The sequence below is a fragment of the Phodopus roborovskii genome, unplaced genomic scaffold, assembly GCF_943737965.1.
Source record: "Phodopus roborovskii unplaced genomic scaffold, PHOROB, whole genome shotgun sequence".
NCBI lineage: Eukaryota > Metazoa > Chordata > Mammalia > Rodentia > Cricetidae > Phodopus > Phodopus roborovskii.
The window spans coordinates 12,265,263-12,281,911 of record NW_026125281.1 but is presented as its reverse complement, the minus strand read 5'-3'; the positions used below and the strand labels follow the sequence as shown (position 1 = coordinate 12,281,911).

At 45.3% G+C, this 16,649-nt stretch overlaps 1 protein-coding gene across 2 annotated transcripts in view; it reads right to left on the bottom strand.

Moving 5' to 3' along the window:
* The window catches only part of Asph (aspartate beta-hydroxylase), a 144,309-nt gene that overhangs the window by 79,314 nt on the left and 48,346 nt on the right, over positions 1–16,649 (bottom strand). For both annotated transcript variants that reach the window (XM_051197345.1, XM_051197355.1), the window contains 3 exons: positions 8,319–8,414; positions 5,904–5,978; positions 1,488–1,604 (listed from right to left, as the gene is read on the bottom strand). In XM_051197345.1, the coding sequence (XP_051053302.1) occupies positions 1,488–1,604; positions 5,904–5,978; positions 8,319–8,414 (288 nt within the window). The remainder of the gene's footprint in view (positions 1–1,487; positions 1,605–5,903; positions 5,979–8,318; positions 8,415–16,649) is intronic.

Below are 16,649 nucleotides of genomic sequence, written 5' to 3'. Positions count from 1 at the left end.
GGTTGGTTTTGTTTTCAGACATCTCTCTAGGTTGCTATGGCTGGTGTGGAACTCTCTACAGAGACCAGGGTGGCCTAGAACTCATGGAGATCTACCTGCCTCTGCCTCCTCAGGGCTGGGATTACCTGCATTAACACCATGCCTGGGTTTCTACTTTTTTTTTTGACACAGGGTCTCACCATCCAGCCTGGCTTCCAACAAATGTGGGCATGGCCACCTGCACAGAAATTGTCTGGGTCACTGAGCTCACTTACTCAGACAATATAAACACCAGCATTTGGTCCTGGCCACTATAACCTTCGTGTATTTTAGTATCCTGTGACAATTCAACATGTACAGAATATGTTCCAATCATATTCATCCTCTATCACCTTCTCTTCATCCTCTGCACTCCCAACGGAGCCTTCTCAACAAGTCCACTCCATACTCCCTTATCTGTTTCTTCGTGACTCGATCTTTGTATATTGCATTGGGCAGATTACAAGTACAAATACTTTTGATCTCTAAAGACTTCCAATGATAAAACTTTTGGTTCAACTTTAATCTGTTTTCATCGAACATTATGATAGAAAATCAGGTTTCTTTAACTTACAGACTTCTTAGAAGTGTTTCTTCCTGGCCAGAGTTGACCTCCTAACCTTGCTGATATTAAATCCTTCCCACTTCAAATGATATAAAATCATTTGAAAATCTACCACTAAAGCAATTCCTCAGCACAGTATGTCAGTGTACAGTGTACACGCTTTGACGTTTTGTGACGTTTTTTGCAATCATTTGTTAGCTGGCTTTGGATATAGAGGTACATGGAAACACAGCCATGTTTATACCCAATTAATTATAGTTGATGGTTGTGTTTGTGATACAACAGCAGCTGAGAGTCCTAGCATCTACTGAATTCTCCGCTAGCTGAAAACACCTGTTACCTGGCTACTTACAAAAAATATCTGGGGGCACGTGCTACAGAAGCTACAGGTTTCCCTCTGCCCAGTACAGGGAGACAGTGCTGTTAGAACAAAAGCCAGGGACAGACAGCAAGTGCAGGATTCTATGTCACTGGAAGTTCATGTAGTACAAGGCCCCTAAGTGGCACCATAGGGCACTCTGCCTAGATACTGAACTTACCATTATCAGAAAGCCACCTACGTATGAGTGTCCTTCAGGCTTTGAAAGAGATCAGGTATCATTTTATTTTAAAGAAAAATTCAGTCACTTTGAAGCATTAAGCTTCATCCTCAAAATATTTACATAAAATTAAATATTGCTCTTAAAGGAATTTTAGAAACATTTTATTACAATATAAACTACCAACTATTTTTATTTATTTTCTTTTGCCTGCAGGTGTGTCTGTGTGAAGATGTCAGATCCTCTGGAACTAGAGTTACAGATAGTTGTGAGCCGCCATGCAGGTGCTGGGAATTGAACCTGGGTCCTCTGGAAGAACAGCCCCCCCCCTCCCTATCGACTGTTTTTAAACAAATGTGTTCTACCTTCATGAACTGCCTCAGGTTCCAGGACCTCAAATCTGTCATCTCCATCAGTGACTGTGAGGAAGTCCTCAACCTCTGGCTGCGGTTCTGCTGGTCCATCTGCTTCCAGCTTTGAGTCTTCAACAAGGGCAAACAGTGAGCAAGGGGAAGCAGCAAGAGCCCACAGTGGCAGCCAACCCAGACAGACCCATCTTCAGCCACCCCACGAGCCTCGAACGTCATCTCCTCTAAAGCCACCTTCTCACTCTGGCCGTTGCCAGTCTGTGTGAGAGTCACTACTCATCACAATGGGAACTCGTGAGGACAGCCACCTCATTATGTGGCTGATACTGCATACTAAGCAGTTAGGGCCGTGAGTAGTCAATGGAGGTGCTCCTAAATAATTGTTGAATCAATAAATGAATTTGTAATTATTAACACGCACATCTCTTTTATGATCCCGCACCAAGACTTTTCATTGAGAATTGCCAAATTGCACGTAGCGGCTATAATCGATAACTTAAATGTTTTAATGTGGAAAGCAGCTGGTCGCCTGCTAAGTCACATTACTGCACCCTAGACATACCTCACACTGTGCATCTCAACTGGCCTATGCTTGGCTATTTTAGTTAGCAGAGGTAGAAAGTTCTTTGCTGAATTCTTTAGGATATACTGGACATGCTACATTACTCCATTTCAATATAGTTTGGCCTGTGACCTTGCCATCGGGTTACCACAGTGACTCGCATGGCCCCCAGCAGATGACTTCCTGTAAACAATGCTCCATTTGAAGAACCTGAGTGAGCTGGACTTGGCTGTCAATCTGGAGTCTCAGGAGGCAGGCTCTGGATTTAGGCTCTTTACATCAGCTGCCTGAGTGTAAACAAATTACCTACTCCATGCCTGAGACTCCCTTCTATAAAACTGGAATAATAATTCTCTATTCAGAGTATTGGTAAGAGGATGAAAATACTTAGGAGGATGCCTGGTCCATCATAAGTGGCTAGTGTGGTCATTACCATTAAAATTACTATAGACATGACAAGGTTCTCTCTACTGTTACTGAACTGCCCCCATGACCACAGGAAGCCCTTTTTAGTTGTTCTGCATGCTGAGGCATGATGATGCACAGAGTCACTAAATCATACAGACCCACTTGTGTAGATATCTTTTTCATAGAAGGTCCCCCCCTTATCTGCAGTTTTGCTTTCTGAAGTCTCATTTGTCTGGGGCCAACCACAGTATGAAACTTTACAGTTCCAAGAATAAGCATTTTTAAATATGTTCAACTCCCAGTAATGAAATCCCTCTCCATCCCACCTGAGACATGAATCACCCTTTGGTCCAGGCTCATCAACATCGTGTACTCAACCTGCCCATGAGTCACCAAGCAGTTGTGTGTCATCAGATTTAGTGGCACAGTTATTTATGGTACAGGAATCTTCATGTAACTTAACAATGGCTCCAAAGCACAAGAACAGTGATGTTGGCTATGTCAAGGAGTAATACCCATACTTTGTTTGTTTTTTTTTTTAATAATTGATTTTTAAAAACATAAAAAGACATTTTAGATAGCTATAAAATCTTCAGATTGAGAAAAAAAAATGTGCTAATTTTGCCACTGCCCCTCAAACAGCAGACACTAGAGCTGTGTTAACGATGAGGGTGGAGTTCAGTACTATTTTTGCTTTCACAGATCCCAGAGGTCCTCAGAGAGCTATAGGGGGTGCACAGGGTCCACTTACAGTCCTCTCAATACCACCTGCGCTGGAGTTTCCCCTCCGTTTAGACCTGCTATCCACAAAACCACCCACCAAATCTAATTGCTACCGGAAGCTGTGACTGCGCACGGGTCCAGTCCTCTTTCCTTCTCCCTTCATCCCCTCTCGAGCAGTTCTGTGACTGCACCACTAGCAGATAACGCTACTGTTCGATGGACGCGCCATTGTTCCAGTGGAGAAACCACACCTAACGCTACTGTTCGATGGACGCGCCATTGTTCCAGTGGAGAAACCACACCTAACGCTACTGTTCGATGGACGCGCCACTGCAAGCACTGTCCAGTGGCTTTTACTCCACCGTGCAGCACGTGTCAGCCACGTGTGAGCACACGCAAGCACATCCTCACTACAGTAGGCACCGTCAACTCTGCGGGCGGCTGCGCTTTCCCTGTACAGCTGATGTGACTTCGCTCAAACCACAGAGCTAGCATGGCAGGTACAGGGTGGCAATGGAGTTTACGACAATAGGTCCAGGGGGGTCATGCTCAGTCTGATGCGATGTGAAGATGTGGTGGTAGGGATGAGAAACGCACACAGGCAGATGATGCAGCAGATGCAAAGGCCCTGAGACACAGAAAGTGGAACTGTCCCAGGACACAGAGACCGCAAGCTGGGGGAGAGGCAAAGACCGAGACTGAAGCGTCACAGCTGTGGCCACACCCAGCATGAAACAGAGAGCGGAAACAGACCTGGATGACTGCCCCTGCAGGGCCATGGCAAGAGGTGACAGTAGGAGCTAAGGCACAAAAGGCAGAGCACGTGTTGAGTGCACACTGGACGGGGCTTGCGGCTAGGGGAACGAGAAAAATCATAGAAAACGCATGGAGTTTTAGCTTGGGCCACGACAGGCAAACTCATTAATGAAAGTATCAAAAGCTCAAGCAACTGACATGAGGGAGGGCTGATGGGAGCCGTGAGCCTGCACCGGGGAGAAAGCCTTTACTGTACAGCCTGAGTCACCCGCGGCATACCCAAACGGACCTGTGCTGTGCCTAACTGGGTACAGTGCGACTTCAGATAAGTCACTGGTGACATCTGCAGGAGTAGAAACACATAAATGATGTCTGATGTGACTGTCTCTGGAGCAAGCCTCTCTAAGGACCAAGAGCAAGAGGCACGGCAGGGAACCAGGCTCTAGGATTCTTTCCTCTTTCGGTTTGCTATTCATCACCCACACCTTAGCCACTGGGCTGTTGGCAAACAGCTGCATGCTGCACCTTCCCATTCCTCTGCATCCCCACCCTTGTAGAGACGACTTTCTTGGGCCATCTTGACTTCCTTTGTGGTCTCTTGTGCACACAGGCATGTTCCTGCCTATTCTTCAGACTGCAGCCGGGCGTTGGTGGCACACGCCTTTAATCCCAGCACTTGGGAGGCAGAGGCAGGCAGACCTCTGTGAATTCAAGGGCCAGTCTGGTCTACAGAGCTAGTTAAAGGACAGACTCCAATATAGAGAAACCCTGTCTTGCAGGGGGGGGGAGGGGGAAGTAGGCAGAACAAACTATACCACTATCCTATTCCTTTCCTGGCAGCTCCAATTCCTCTTCAAAGTGACTATTCCGTCCCCTCTCTAACCTGTGCCAGCCATTCTGATTAACTTCACATTGGGCCCCCAATTACAACAATGGCCAGATGAACTGTTCTGCTGGAAGAGGCAAGCCCTCTTTGCAGCAAGTGTCTGAGTCCTAGGCCTGGTGACCTCACTCAGTACCCAGTGACTCACCACGGCAGTTCTCAGCTCATCGCACTGAATTCAGTACTTAGATGTCATCTCCCTTGGGCTTGCACTACAGGGGTGGGGTGGGGAGTGGTAGCCTGTGTGTGCTATGAGGAAGAAATACACGCCAGTGACCCAGAGTTATAAGGGGCAATCCTTCCTATATTCCCAGCAGCTATCGGCAATATTCAGTGACAAGGTGAGGTACTGAGTTCATGAGATAATAGTTTTTCCTTTAGGCTTCCCTCAGATCTCACTAAGAAATGATACCAAGTGTCCATGTCCTTCCCCTTCACCTCCCCTCCACAAGTTACACTATGGAGGTCATGCTATCTGCTTTTATCAGGAGGTGTTTCCAGGAGGATCCCTACGTAACTCTGGCACACCGATTGCGGGATTATCATTCGATATTCTCTACACAGATCCCACCACGAGAAACCAGAGCCACGCAGGGGGAGGATAGTTCCTGATCTCTTCAACAGCATGACAGTAAAATTGCTTCTCGTGTTTTGCTTGGGTAACCAGGCAAACATCAAGAAGACTGTGAGAAAGAAAGCTTGCTCCTGTGGGTTCAGCATCACTCCTGGTGGCCGAGAAGGTCCTGAAGGTAGAGGCAAAGTTCCTGATTGTGGAGCATCTCTCCTCATGTGGAGGAGAGCTCCTGAGGATGGGGGGGGGGGCACACCAAGACAAGCAGCCAGAGTCATTGGCCTGCATTGGTCACCGCACTCTGACAGAACACTGGCCTTGAATTGTTCATTTATGCCTCTGATTTTAAAATATGTTCATAAAACTCCTTCACAGTGAGGTGGGATTTTGAAAAGCATGTCCAGTGCTCCACCCCCACAGAAATAATAGTTGGGTCTACAAATACTCGGAATGTAGTTCTAGAAAGTCAACTATTGTAATAACTTGTGCAAAACAGAATTGAGTTCATACCATATTCTGTGTGTACTGATTCCTGGAGAAGGGACTGAACTGGTTCTTTTACTTCATCTTCAACATCCTGGACCTCTAAAATAATTACAAAACATAACAGAAGAATATAACACTCAAGTATTAATGGGAAATTCCAACACTTAAATAAGTCACTTGCATACATACTGACATGACTACACTTGACTAAGAGGCTGTGCATTTTTCCATATCCATATGCACTTTCTCTGCTACATCGGCAAACACAGAAGACACTTAAAATTGGCCTTATTTGCTCAGCAGATGTAAATACTAAGAGACTTTCAAATGTCCTATTAAAGAAGAAACTAATTCAGGCATGGACTTTTTTTCCTTTAAAAAAAATAGTTCAAAAGCAAATGCTTTCAGTTTCTGATTTATAAAATTCCCATTCAAATTAGAAGGAAGCAAGGTGTCAGCTTACGTAAGGAGCACTGGAAAAGACCGAATTCCACACAGACTAAACTACGTGATCCACGCCTGAAGCCTTGCTGGACTGAGGGCCTGAGTAGGTAGGGATTCCCGACCCCCAGATCTGAAGCTTGTGTGATGAACACCCTGCCAGCTTCAGAAAAATGTATCTGAAAGGCCAGGGCCCCAGGCTCTGATAATTGTGACTTACAAAAGTGGATGTTAATGACCACATTTTGCCGACACCATAGTACTTCTCACTGTAAGATTATACCCAATGTTCCACAGCAAATAAGTTGTTGCGGCATTGCGTGTTTGCTGACACAGTCTAGACTTCATCTCGTATCATCAGCGCTGCGTATGAATAACGGCAATGGCAGGGTCCCATCAAAGCACGGGTCTTCGGTGACAGAATAAACTCAGGCATGAAGATGCTCTACTGCACTGTCTTCCGGGTTTGTGACAGTCCCCTCATTGGGGGGCCCATTCCAACGGTGCTGGGAAAAGCATCCGATGGGATCACATGGAGAGTGTCTAGCTGTTTCTTTACTGACTTCCTAGACAGGGAAGCCTAAGGACTGAGAACTACAAACTCGGGTCCTCCCACGCGTCCCCAGACTCAGGGTACCAGCACTGCTTTGGAATGTAGTGAACTTCCTGCCACGTCATGTCCGATTCCATATGTGTCTTTCTTCTTCCGTGGAGATGGTGAAGAGTTATAGGCTAGACTACAGCAGGTTAAAGGATGGACAGAAAATGTGTTCTTTCCAAAGTGTGTTTACTACAGTGGGGGGGGGGGGGTGGCAGGAGGGAGTTAGGAGGGCAGAGGCTTTAGTTTAATGAGAGACAGGTATCTGCATTTACAAAACAGATGGGAGGAGTCAGAGAAGGGCTGAGAGGGTGGAATGCGATCTGAAAACATTGCCAAGAGGCCGAGGACAATGATGGCTAGCAACAAACCAGTGAGCCTGCTAATTGGCAATCATTTCCCACGAATCATTAACAACAAGGGAGAATGGGAAGTAGATGGAGCATCTGAAATCCAGTACTCACTTAAAAATAGATTTTTTAAAAAAATTACAAGTCTATTCAGTACAAAGTAAAATAGTTAAGTGTTAAATTCAAATAATTAAATTAAAACTCTTTACAAAAAAAGCAGTATGGATTCGGGAGCCATATACCAATTCCATAGGCGTGAGAAGGAGAAAATAAATTATCCTAGGGTTCTGAAATAACAAATAATAAAACTCAGATTAATTTCCTGCTCCTTGAAGGGATGAAGCAAAAAAAAAATACTACAGTATTATCAGCACAATTTGGGGTTGTAAATTGTTTTCGATAAACATGTCATATGCAGTCCTTCCAATAGGGGGCGCAAAGAAACTACCGGTTTTCTTAAGTATTGCGAGAAAGAAGCACTGAAGCTAATTGCAGTCTACAATGACCATGTCGCAAGCAGAGAACGGTGGTCACAGACTAAAATATTTGATTTACTAAAATACCTCAACTTTCCAAACTATGAGACCCCCTACGGACATACTGTGGCCTGATCTGTGAAGCCACAGGGATGGAAACATCACCAGGTGCAGGGAGGCTTTCGGGGCAACGGGAGCTCAATTCCTGCTGGACTCGTTCATGTGAACTCATTCATGCATCAGGCTGTGTACGGTCTGTGCCTGTGCTTACTTTGAATCTAATGAGACTGAAAGGTGCTGCAGTTAGAGTCAAGACACCCTCGGCTTCTGCTGTCCCTACTGCATGGTCTTGGGCAATGCACAACCAACCATTTGTGTCTTGGAATCCTGGTTACAAAAAAAAATGAAAACGCTGCAGACCCTTTTCACTACGAAGTTAATTACTATAATTTCAGAAAAGAAGAAAGTGTAATTCACTTTATAAACAATTTGAACAACCAGGTGACACATGGCTGCTTAACTGCAAGGTCGGCTGCAGGCCAGGCAATGCCCCAGAGTCTCCCCTGATACTTACCTGCCCCAAAGTCAGGAGCCTGCTCCTCCAGCTCAGCCGGTGGCTCGGCCTCCTCTGCTGGGAATGGCTTCTCCGAAGTAGATCTTTCTTTAAGTCCTGCATGTTTTATTCACAGTGTTAACTGACACTTCTTTACAAATCATTGTTACTACACCAGGAAAAATAACTCTCAAGCGTTTGAGTAGTGGTGCAAGGAATCCTGGTTTTTCCAGTATTGCGTTTAAAACTGAAGAAAGTTTTCCCTTTCGACCCGCCACGGGTCTTCAGTGTAGCTAAGACATTTTTTAAGGGCATTCAGGAATATTTACAACATATAATCACGTCTAACCTTGCCAAAAGAAGTTCAGTGTGAGTTCAAGCCCTCTCTTATTCAGAGGATGAGGACTTCCTAAGCCAATGGCCAGAGCTCAGGAGAAGGAAGTGTTAAGACACTCCTGAAGCCGACCTATGCACAGTGTGGACTTGAATCCCCATGTTCAATTCTTCCGGAAATACTAGAGTTTTAAATAAGCCACAGGTAACTCACTTTTTACAGTTATCTCAAAGAACCACCTATACGCAACCATAGTGGGGGGTTGTTGCTTTTTGTTTTTGTTTTGTTTGTTTGTTTTTTCTAGCTCTGAAAACAGGCAGAGGAGCAAGTTAACATGAAAACCGATTTTAAAGCCATGTAAAGAAATTCTAAGTTGGTGCTTTGATGTTTTACGTGTGGGACATTAGATAAGGCCTTTATTAAGTACAGCTGCTTAGGAAACAAAGGCGTGGCCAAGAGTCCAGTTCTGTCTGCTGAGCCCTGAGCATCCCCGCGCCCCCTGAGGACTATCGGAATCTGGGAAGGTGTGTACAGCGATCCTGGGTGGAAGGTCAAGCCAGCGCTCAGCACTCCGGGAACCCTAAACACCGCTGGACAGCTAATGCCCACGCTCCCCTTTCTCAGTTCAACACATTTTAAGCTTTCATTCCTTGCCTGCTCTCCTGCTCTTGTTGCTGCCCGATGCCACTTCTGAAATCCTACAGAGACGGCAAGGGAAGCCGAAACGGCCTGCTATCTTCCGTTTCCTTGCTTTTAGCACAGTGCACACACACACACACACACACACACACACACACACACACACACACCACAGCCACACGCAGCTGCGTCCCACCTGTCAGTGTCATCTAAGCATAAGACAGATTTCAAGCTAGTTCACTTTCCGAGAGTGCCCATAGGGATGAAGACTACAACACCTCTCCCTGAAATACAGGGTGCAAATGCTCCGCCTTCTCATTTAAATAACCCGCCCTTTCACCTCTCACCCCACTGTGGATCAGGAACCATCAATGGATAAGCAGCGCTAAATCGATGAGGAAAAAGTTTAGAGTCCGTGAACGCATAGGATTTGTCTCTGCACTCCGTACTGTGGCCAACAGTTGCCCACAGCGATAGCTACTGAAATGTCTGCAGGCACGCAGAGGGATCCACTCCACGAGCCCCCAGCTGCAGAGGCTCACTGCAGGGTCAGACCTCCTTAAATACACCTGGCTGGCACAGGCATGTGGGGAGGAATGAAGACTGCATCCATCTTACGTTACAATTTACCAGATTCCTCTCTGCCAGTGCCCACCATTTCCGTATTATAGGTAGCCTCCCCCCCTGGGCGGTACCTGTGTGCCAGGTGTCCTGGGATAGTTATATTTATTCTCAGGAGTGTCTCAGAATGATGAAAAGCTACAACTCCTCCTCTACTAAACACACAAACTTTCAAACCGGCCACCGTTTGTGCACAGAGCAATGAAATAGTCCCCATCAAATGGCACATTCAACTGCCTGAAAATCCCACTCTTACCAAACCTGGAAACGTCCATTTCACTTGAAAAAGAAATAACTGTTTCAAGCGTTTGAAAGCTGCCAGTTTTCACACACAATACACAAGCGTCATCTTTCTGAAACTCAACTAGGAGTCATTTGTCTCTATAGTCCAAAGGATTAAATAATAATAATAAGGTAACAAGAGACAGGGAAAGGATCTAGCAGGAGAAAATACCACTGGCTTCATTTCTACCCTAAGCATCAGTCAAACCTACTAACAGCTGGTCAGCGCTATCTCCAGAGGTGACGTTAGCACAAATAAACTTCATTATAAACTTGGAAGCAGTGAAAGATCATATTTACACATCTCCTTCACTGGGCCCTATAAACTCTTAACATAACATTTCAATTTTCAACAAGTCCCACTGAAATGGCTCTGAGAACCCATGGAATAGCACCGGCCCTGCGCACAGTAGACGAAACCACAAATGACCAACTCAGGGTCAAAGGGAAGGGTTCTTGTTTGTTTGTTTGTTTCTGTTAAAGCTGGGGTCCAAATGGCAAATTTAAGCTGGGATTTGCAATGAACATTTAAAGTTACATTCTGAAATGTCAAGTGTCTCTTGTCCAGTCCCGTAACTGCATGCAACGAAGCTATAGTTCACACTGGCTTGAGGAACGGTGGTAGCCTTTAACAAGGAGTGCATTGGACACAGGCTCGCTCTCAGCCCCGACCTTAGCCTGCGAGAGCAACCCAGCTCCCAGCTGCAAGCCTCTTCCAGACAAGGCACCCAGAAGCAAAGGGACTACCTGTTCTGCTGTGGAGTCTTGAGGACTCTCCCTGAGATGGTAGACTCCGCTGCTGCTGCTTACTGTCACGGTCTAGGAGTGAAATGTTGCCAGGCTATAACAATGGTGGATAGGAGTGAAAAAAAAAAAAAATTCCCTATAACCCCTGACTGTTGTTCTGTGTTATGAGCAGTTTTTCTGGCAGCCATAACACACTGTATTTGATATAATGATGTTAGCTTGTTACTAGCATTTCTTATTGGCTAGCTGTCTTAAATATTAACCCATTCTATTAATCTAAGTATTTCCACGTGGTCTCATCTTACTGGAGAGAGGGCCCCGACCTGTTATCTCCAGTCTCTACATGTTGACTCCTCCCTACTACTTCCTCGAATCCTCCTTGTCTCCTAGTCCCACCTATCTTGCTTTCCTATTGGCCAACAGTGCTCTAGTCATTAACCAATAAGAGAAACATATATACAGAATGACATCTCCCATCAGTTCTGTAGACTCACTAGACAAATTAGGAAACTTTAAAACTTACATTTACTAATAACTGCTTCTTTTATTCAAAATGCAAGCAGCCATCAAAAGTAAATGAAGCCATCATCTGAACCATTCATAGCACCCTCGACCACTGCACACAATTTTCCCAGACCATTATTAACCTGCTTTACTCTATTCACTGCTACCTAACCATACCTGACCAGAATGAGGACGAAATAATATATTCATCTCCATAAATATGTAATAGCTTCAAGCTTACCAAACAGCGTATGTAAATTCATTAAACAAAAATCCGTCAGTTGTTAATGTGCAGGAATCTTCCATGGAAGGTGAACTACACAATGCAAGCCATGCAGGAGGATGTGTGCAATGCAAGCCCTGCAGGAGCAACCCATGCAGGAGAATGTGTGCAATGCAAGCCCTGCAGGAGACTGTGTGCTATGCAAGCCCTGCAGGAGACCATGTGCAATGCAACCCATGCAGGAGAATGTATGCAATGCAAGCCCTACAGGAGACTGTGTGCAATGCAAGCCCTGCAGGAGACCGTGTGCAATGCAACCCATGCAGGAGACTGTGTGCAATGCAAGCCCTGCAGGAGACCGTGTGCAATGCAAGCCCTGCAGGAGAAGGAACAGGTGAAAACATAGGAAACAGAGTGTTGAGGTCAGTAGGTGAATAGGTGTGGGCAAGAGGGCAATGTCAGGGAAAAGGTCAGCAACAAGATGTCAGTGGATTTCCAAAGGCCAGAGGGGCAGGACCAAGAGCGATGCTGCAAGCTTGAAGCTTGAGTCATGGGACAGGGAAGGAAGGCAGGGTTTAAACACAGAAAATGCCCTAGGACATTATGTTTCTCCAGTCCAAGATGAAGGCATCGCCTTTCCTAAGAATTACGTTGAAACCCGACCGATAGTCTGAGACCTCCAGAGCAGCATACATGCTAATCAATCATGTTAAATTTCCTCCTTGTTCCTGTCTTGTATAATCGGCGAATATGGATTTTAGCAAGTACATCAATGGTGTCAGAACTAAGCAAGAATCTAAGGCCGCCAGAAGCAAAAACTACCCCTGATAAAAATAGGGATCTCTTTTACCGGATCCAGGAGAGACAAATTTCAAAAAGAAACTCATGTCACCAAACAAATACTGACAAAAATGTTCCTAACAGCTTGGATTCTGAAGCAACAAAACACTCTGGAAAGCTTGGACATAGGAAACTCTCTTAACATGGAAACCACCCTAGAAATAAAGAAGGTGCAACCACCCTGGCCTGGATGAGCCCCAGTGCCTGAATTAAGTGGGGGCCTTTGTATCTCACCCCTCGAGACTGGTCCCAGACACACCTCTGGTTTCCACCAAGAAAACAATGACAAAAATAGCATCCCCTAAGATTTTTAAGGACAGATCATTTAAAACCAGTAAAAGTGTGGCTTTGCACCAATTTACTTTTTCACTTATTCAAAAAAAAAAAATCTCCTGCCCTACCCCTTGCACATAGCAACAGGAATAGTTAAGAACTGCAGTTACTAGAAAATTTGCTTGGCGCTCCAAAAAATAGAAATAAATAAAGCCTAACATTTTTCTCTCCTAAAATTGTCTCCAATAGTGTTAAAAATACCTAAAACTTTCCAGCTCACTTACTGTGTGTATAACCCCTATTCAGCAAGCAACGACCGGCTATAGACGGTTGGTTACCGCCAGGCACCGTACACACCAGTCTGAGAGTAAGGAGGAAGCAGGTGCTAGACACGGTGGCCTTGGCACAGCGTCCCTGGGTGCAGGCATGCCAGCTGGGCTGGGTCTTACCCGACAGCCTTCTCCGTAGAGGGAACAGCCGCTGGTACCGGGCAGCCCTTCATTACATCACAGCCTTTCACTGGCGGAATCCATCCACCTGTCTCCCTGAGGCTCAGCCCATCGAGCCACTGGCACAGTGCAGATTCTCAGGAGTGTGTGATGAGTGTGTCAGTGATCGAGAAGCACCGAAGTACTTCATCGTGGGGTTTGAAAACACCACTGTCACAAGTCACAAAAGCTTTAAAGAGAGCTTACAATGTAAAGTGTTCGCAGAAATCGACTTCCATGAAAAAAAGAAAACACTGCACCAAATCAAACGTAAAAAAATCAAGCTTATGCGGTTATATCCTTGAACAAATGAACGAAACAGATATGGAAATGCAGTTTACTACTGAGGATTTTTAGTTCCGATTTTTCATGAGGACTGGGGTAGTGGCACATGCTGGATAACCTCAGGCTGAGGGTAGACCAGAAAGCTGCAAGACCTAGGCCATCCTGAGATACAGCGAAGGTGACAGCCAGCAAGGCAACTTAGTGAGATTCTGCCTTAAAATAAAAACAAAAAGAATTGAGAATTAGCCTTTGCCAAGCATGTGTGAGGCCCTGAATTCAACCCCCCCCCCATGCCTAGGAAGAAATAAAGAAAAAAAAAAAAAAAAAAAAAAAAAAAGAAAGGAAGGAAGGAAGGAAGGAAGGAGAGAGGGAGGGAAGAAGGAAGGTAGATTTGTATGAAAATATGTCTGCCATATAATACTCACCCTTCAGTTTTCTAATACTAAAAATGTTCTCTATGAGTAGAGCATGGAGAAATAAAAGCACCTAACAAAGCTAACCTGATTATAGTCGTTCATCATTACATTAGCATTCTCTTATATTCTTTCATTGTCTAAATTGCTGCAGGTCAAGGGTCGGGATGGGATTCTGCTGGCTTCTTACAGTAAAATATCCATTCTGGCCAGTCCTGCTCAACTCTCTGTATGGGACACGGGCAAAGAAGGAAGGAGGCAAGAGGTGGAACCAGCCCCGAGCCTGCGGGCCTGCATTGCGGAGGAAGGCGGTGTGGAGCCCCTGCCTGCCTAGGGCCTCCCCTGCTTCCCTTAGTGCAAGGAATGTCCCTCAGGAACTAGCGGTCCTTTCCCCCTGCCGTAACAGTGGACACTGGACAGGACAGGGCTCACCAACTGCAGCAACCCAATCCCCATCCATAACAATTCACCTGACCAGGAGTACATGACCCAGTCTGAGAAGGAAAACCGTGTTCAGAAAGGGGCCCGAGGCGGGACTGAGGCCCAAAATTTCAGTACTAGATGGAGAACAGCCACACAGCCTCCTACTTCTAGACTTCACAGTGGCATGAGACATCAAAGCTCTCTGCCCATGTAAGCTCCTGGGATGCACTTAGCACATATAACCAAGAGAATCCAGGAGAACATTCCCAAGTAATGGTAAACACCCCATAAGGTCCCACTCCCTGAACAGTAAGTATGGGAACAGAGAAACTGACTCATGCCTAACTGAGCATCAGTGATTGAATCGTTTCCATTGACAACCCCTAATGAGCATAGAGTTGTTTGGTGGAAAAATGTGGTCTGGGTACAAAACTTGGGTGCAGAACTTATTTTACACATGGCCATCTGGAGGTCTCCACTGAACCATAGTTACGATCGTAATTCACTTCACTATTCTCCCAAATCTTGTTTCCTCACTGCAGTCACAGCACACAGAGAGCTGAACGTTCCAGGCCTCACGCGTGTGGTATTCATCAGTATTTTCCCTTGCCCTCTTGAGCTCAGGAGAAAGTGGATCCAGCTGAACCCCTTATGAAGACATGAGCATTACAAAGCATTGGAAACCTGGGCGCTTGTCTCACAGCCTGCTGACCGAAGTAGGAATGGGATCATGGCTTCCGTGCCTCTCACTTTAGCCGCTCACGGAGATTCCAGGGTCCACAATCACCAGTGTTCTGTAGGAAAGGAACCTGAGGGGCCAAGAATGCTGGCTACAGCCTCCAGGGGTCCTCACAGCCACTCTGACGCAGGTGTCACAGCCAACCAACAAATGAGAAAAATGGCCACTGTGGATGTGAACTTCACGGGGAGTAATCCACAGTAAGGGCATTAGCAGATGGTGAACCACACAAGTAGACCCACTCAGCGTATGGAATATGAGTACAGTTAACCTAATAAAATCATAGCTGTCCGTTGCCTTTCTCTTGCTCAGTGGGAATACCTAAAGAGGATTCTTATCCCCACCGGAATCAGAACTGCTGAGGTTAACAACCTATGAAGACAGCAGACTCTAGCATAGCAGGTTCTCCGCGAACTTCTAGAATTCCCTCCCTCAGCTCTGCAGAGTAGTAACACAAGCAGCTATGCTACCTAATTTGTGTCTCATTAGACAAAAATAAAGCAACCACAGAGTAAAGCTTTGGAAACCGATTATTGGTGGAGCTAAACAAAATGAAATTCACAGAGAACACTGTCAGCGAGTAACCTGCTGGCATAGGGAAGACTCAGTGCTACAATGCTTAGAAAGAAGGTCATCTGAATACTGACAGGCTTGAAAGCATTTTCATAAAGCAATCTTTAATTATCGACATCTGTCCCTCAAATGTAACAGACTTCCGAGGTTTAAATAAAGTTAGTGCGATAATGTCCTTTTTAAAAATTTTACAGCATTATCTCAGGAAATGTAAAATGTTAGGGATGTGACAAATACGTAGATATTTAATTTTCAAGTGTTTCCCCAAAACTCTTCCTTTGCCAGGTATGTAGAATCATAGATTTTTTTTTTTTAGCCTCAGATAGCAATACTATGAAAAGCAACTACCAGGGAAACAGCTGAATAAATCTGAGAGCAGAACAGAGCTGAAACCCACACTCACCACCAAGTCTTATCCTGGGTTTTGGGTGAGGTTCAGCTGCGCTTTTTAACAGAACTCTGGTGCAAATACCTTAGACCAGATGGGACCGGCAAGGAAATTCAGTATAGCCGCTTGTACCCCAGAGAGAAACAAGAGACCAGCAGAGGAAAAGGAGAGAAAGGAAGAATACCAAGTCCCATCTCACAAACTTCCTCCAAAAGTAAAGTGTTTAGTAGCGTTCCAGTATTTCTGCGGGGCGATATAAGCCACTTTCTTGTGACCTCTGGAAGTTGTGAGCTCCTTCAACTCTTGAGTGCTGCCGTTCAAAGGATGAAGTATTTCTGAATCTAGAAATAAAACAGTTCATGGCACCTGTCCAATGTGCAAGTGATGCTAACTTGCTTGCTCCTAAAACTTTCTCATTGCCTGGAATTTAGCATTTCCACACTTTATAACCCCTTGGCACTGATCTTCAAAACCAAGGTAAAATTAATAACATGCCCCCATTAAATTCTTTGCCTTTCTCTAGCAAGGAGGGGGAAACTTGTAGGAAAGCCTTAAATTTCTTGCAAGTAAATTTTTTTTT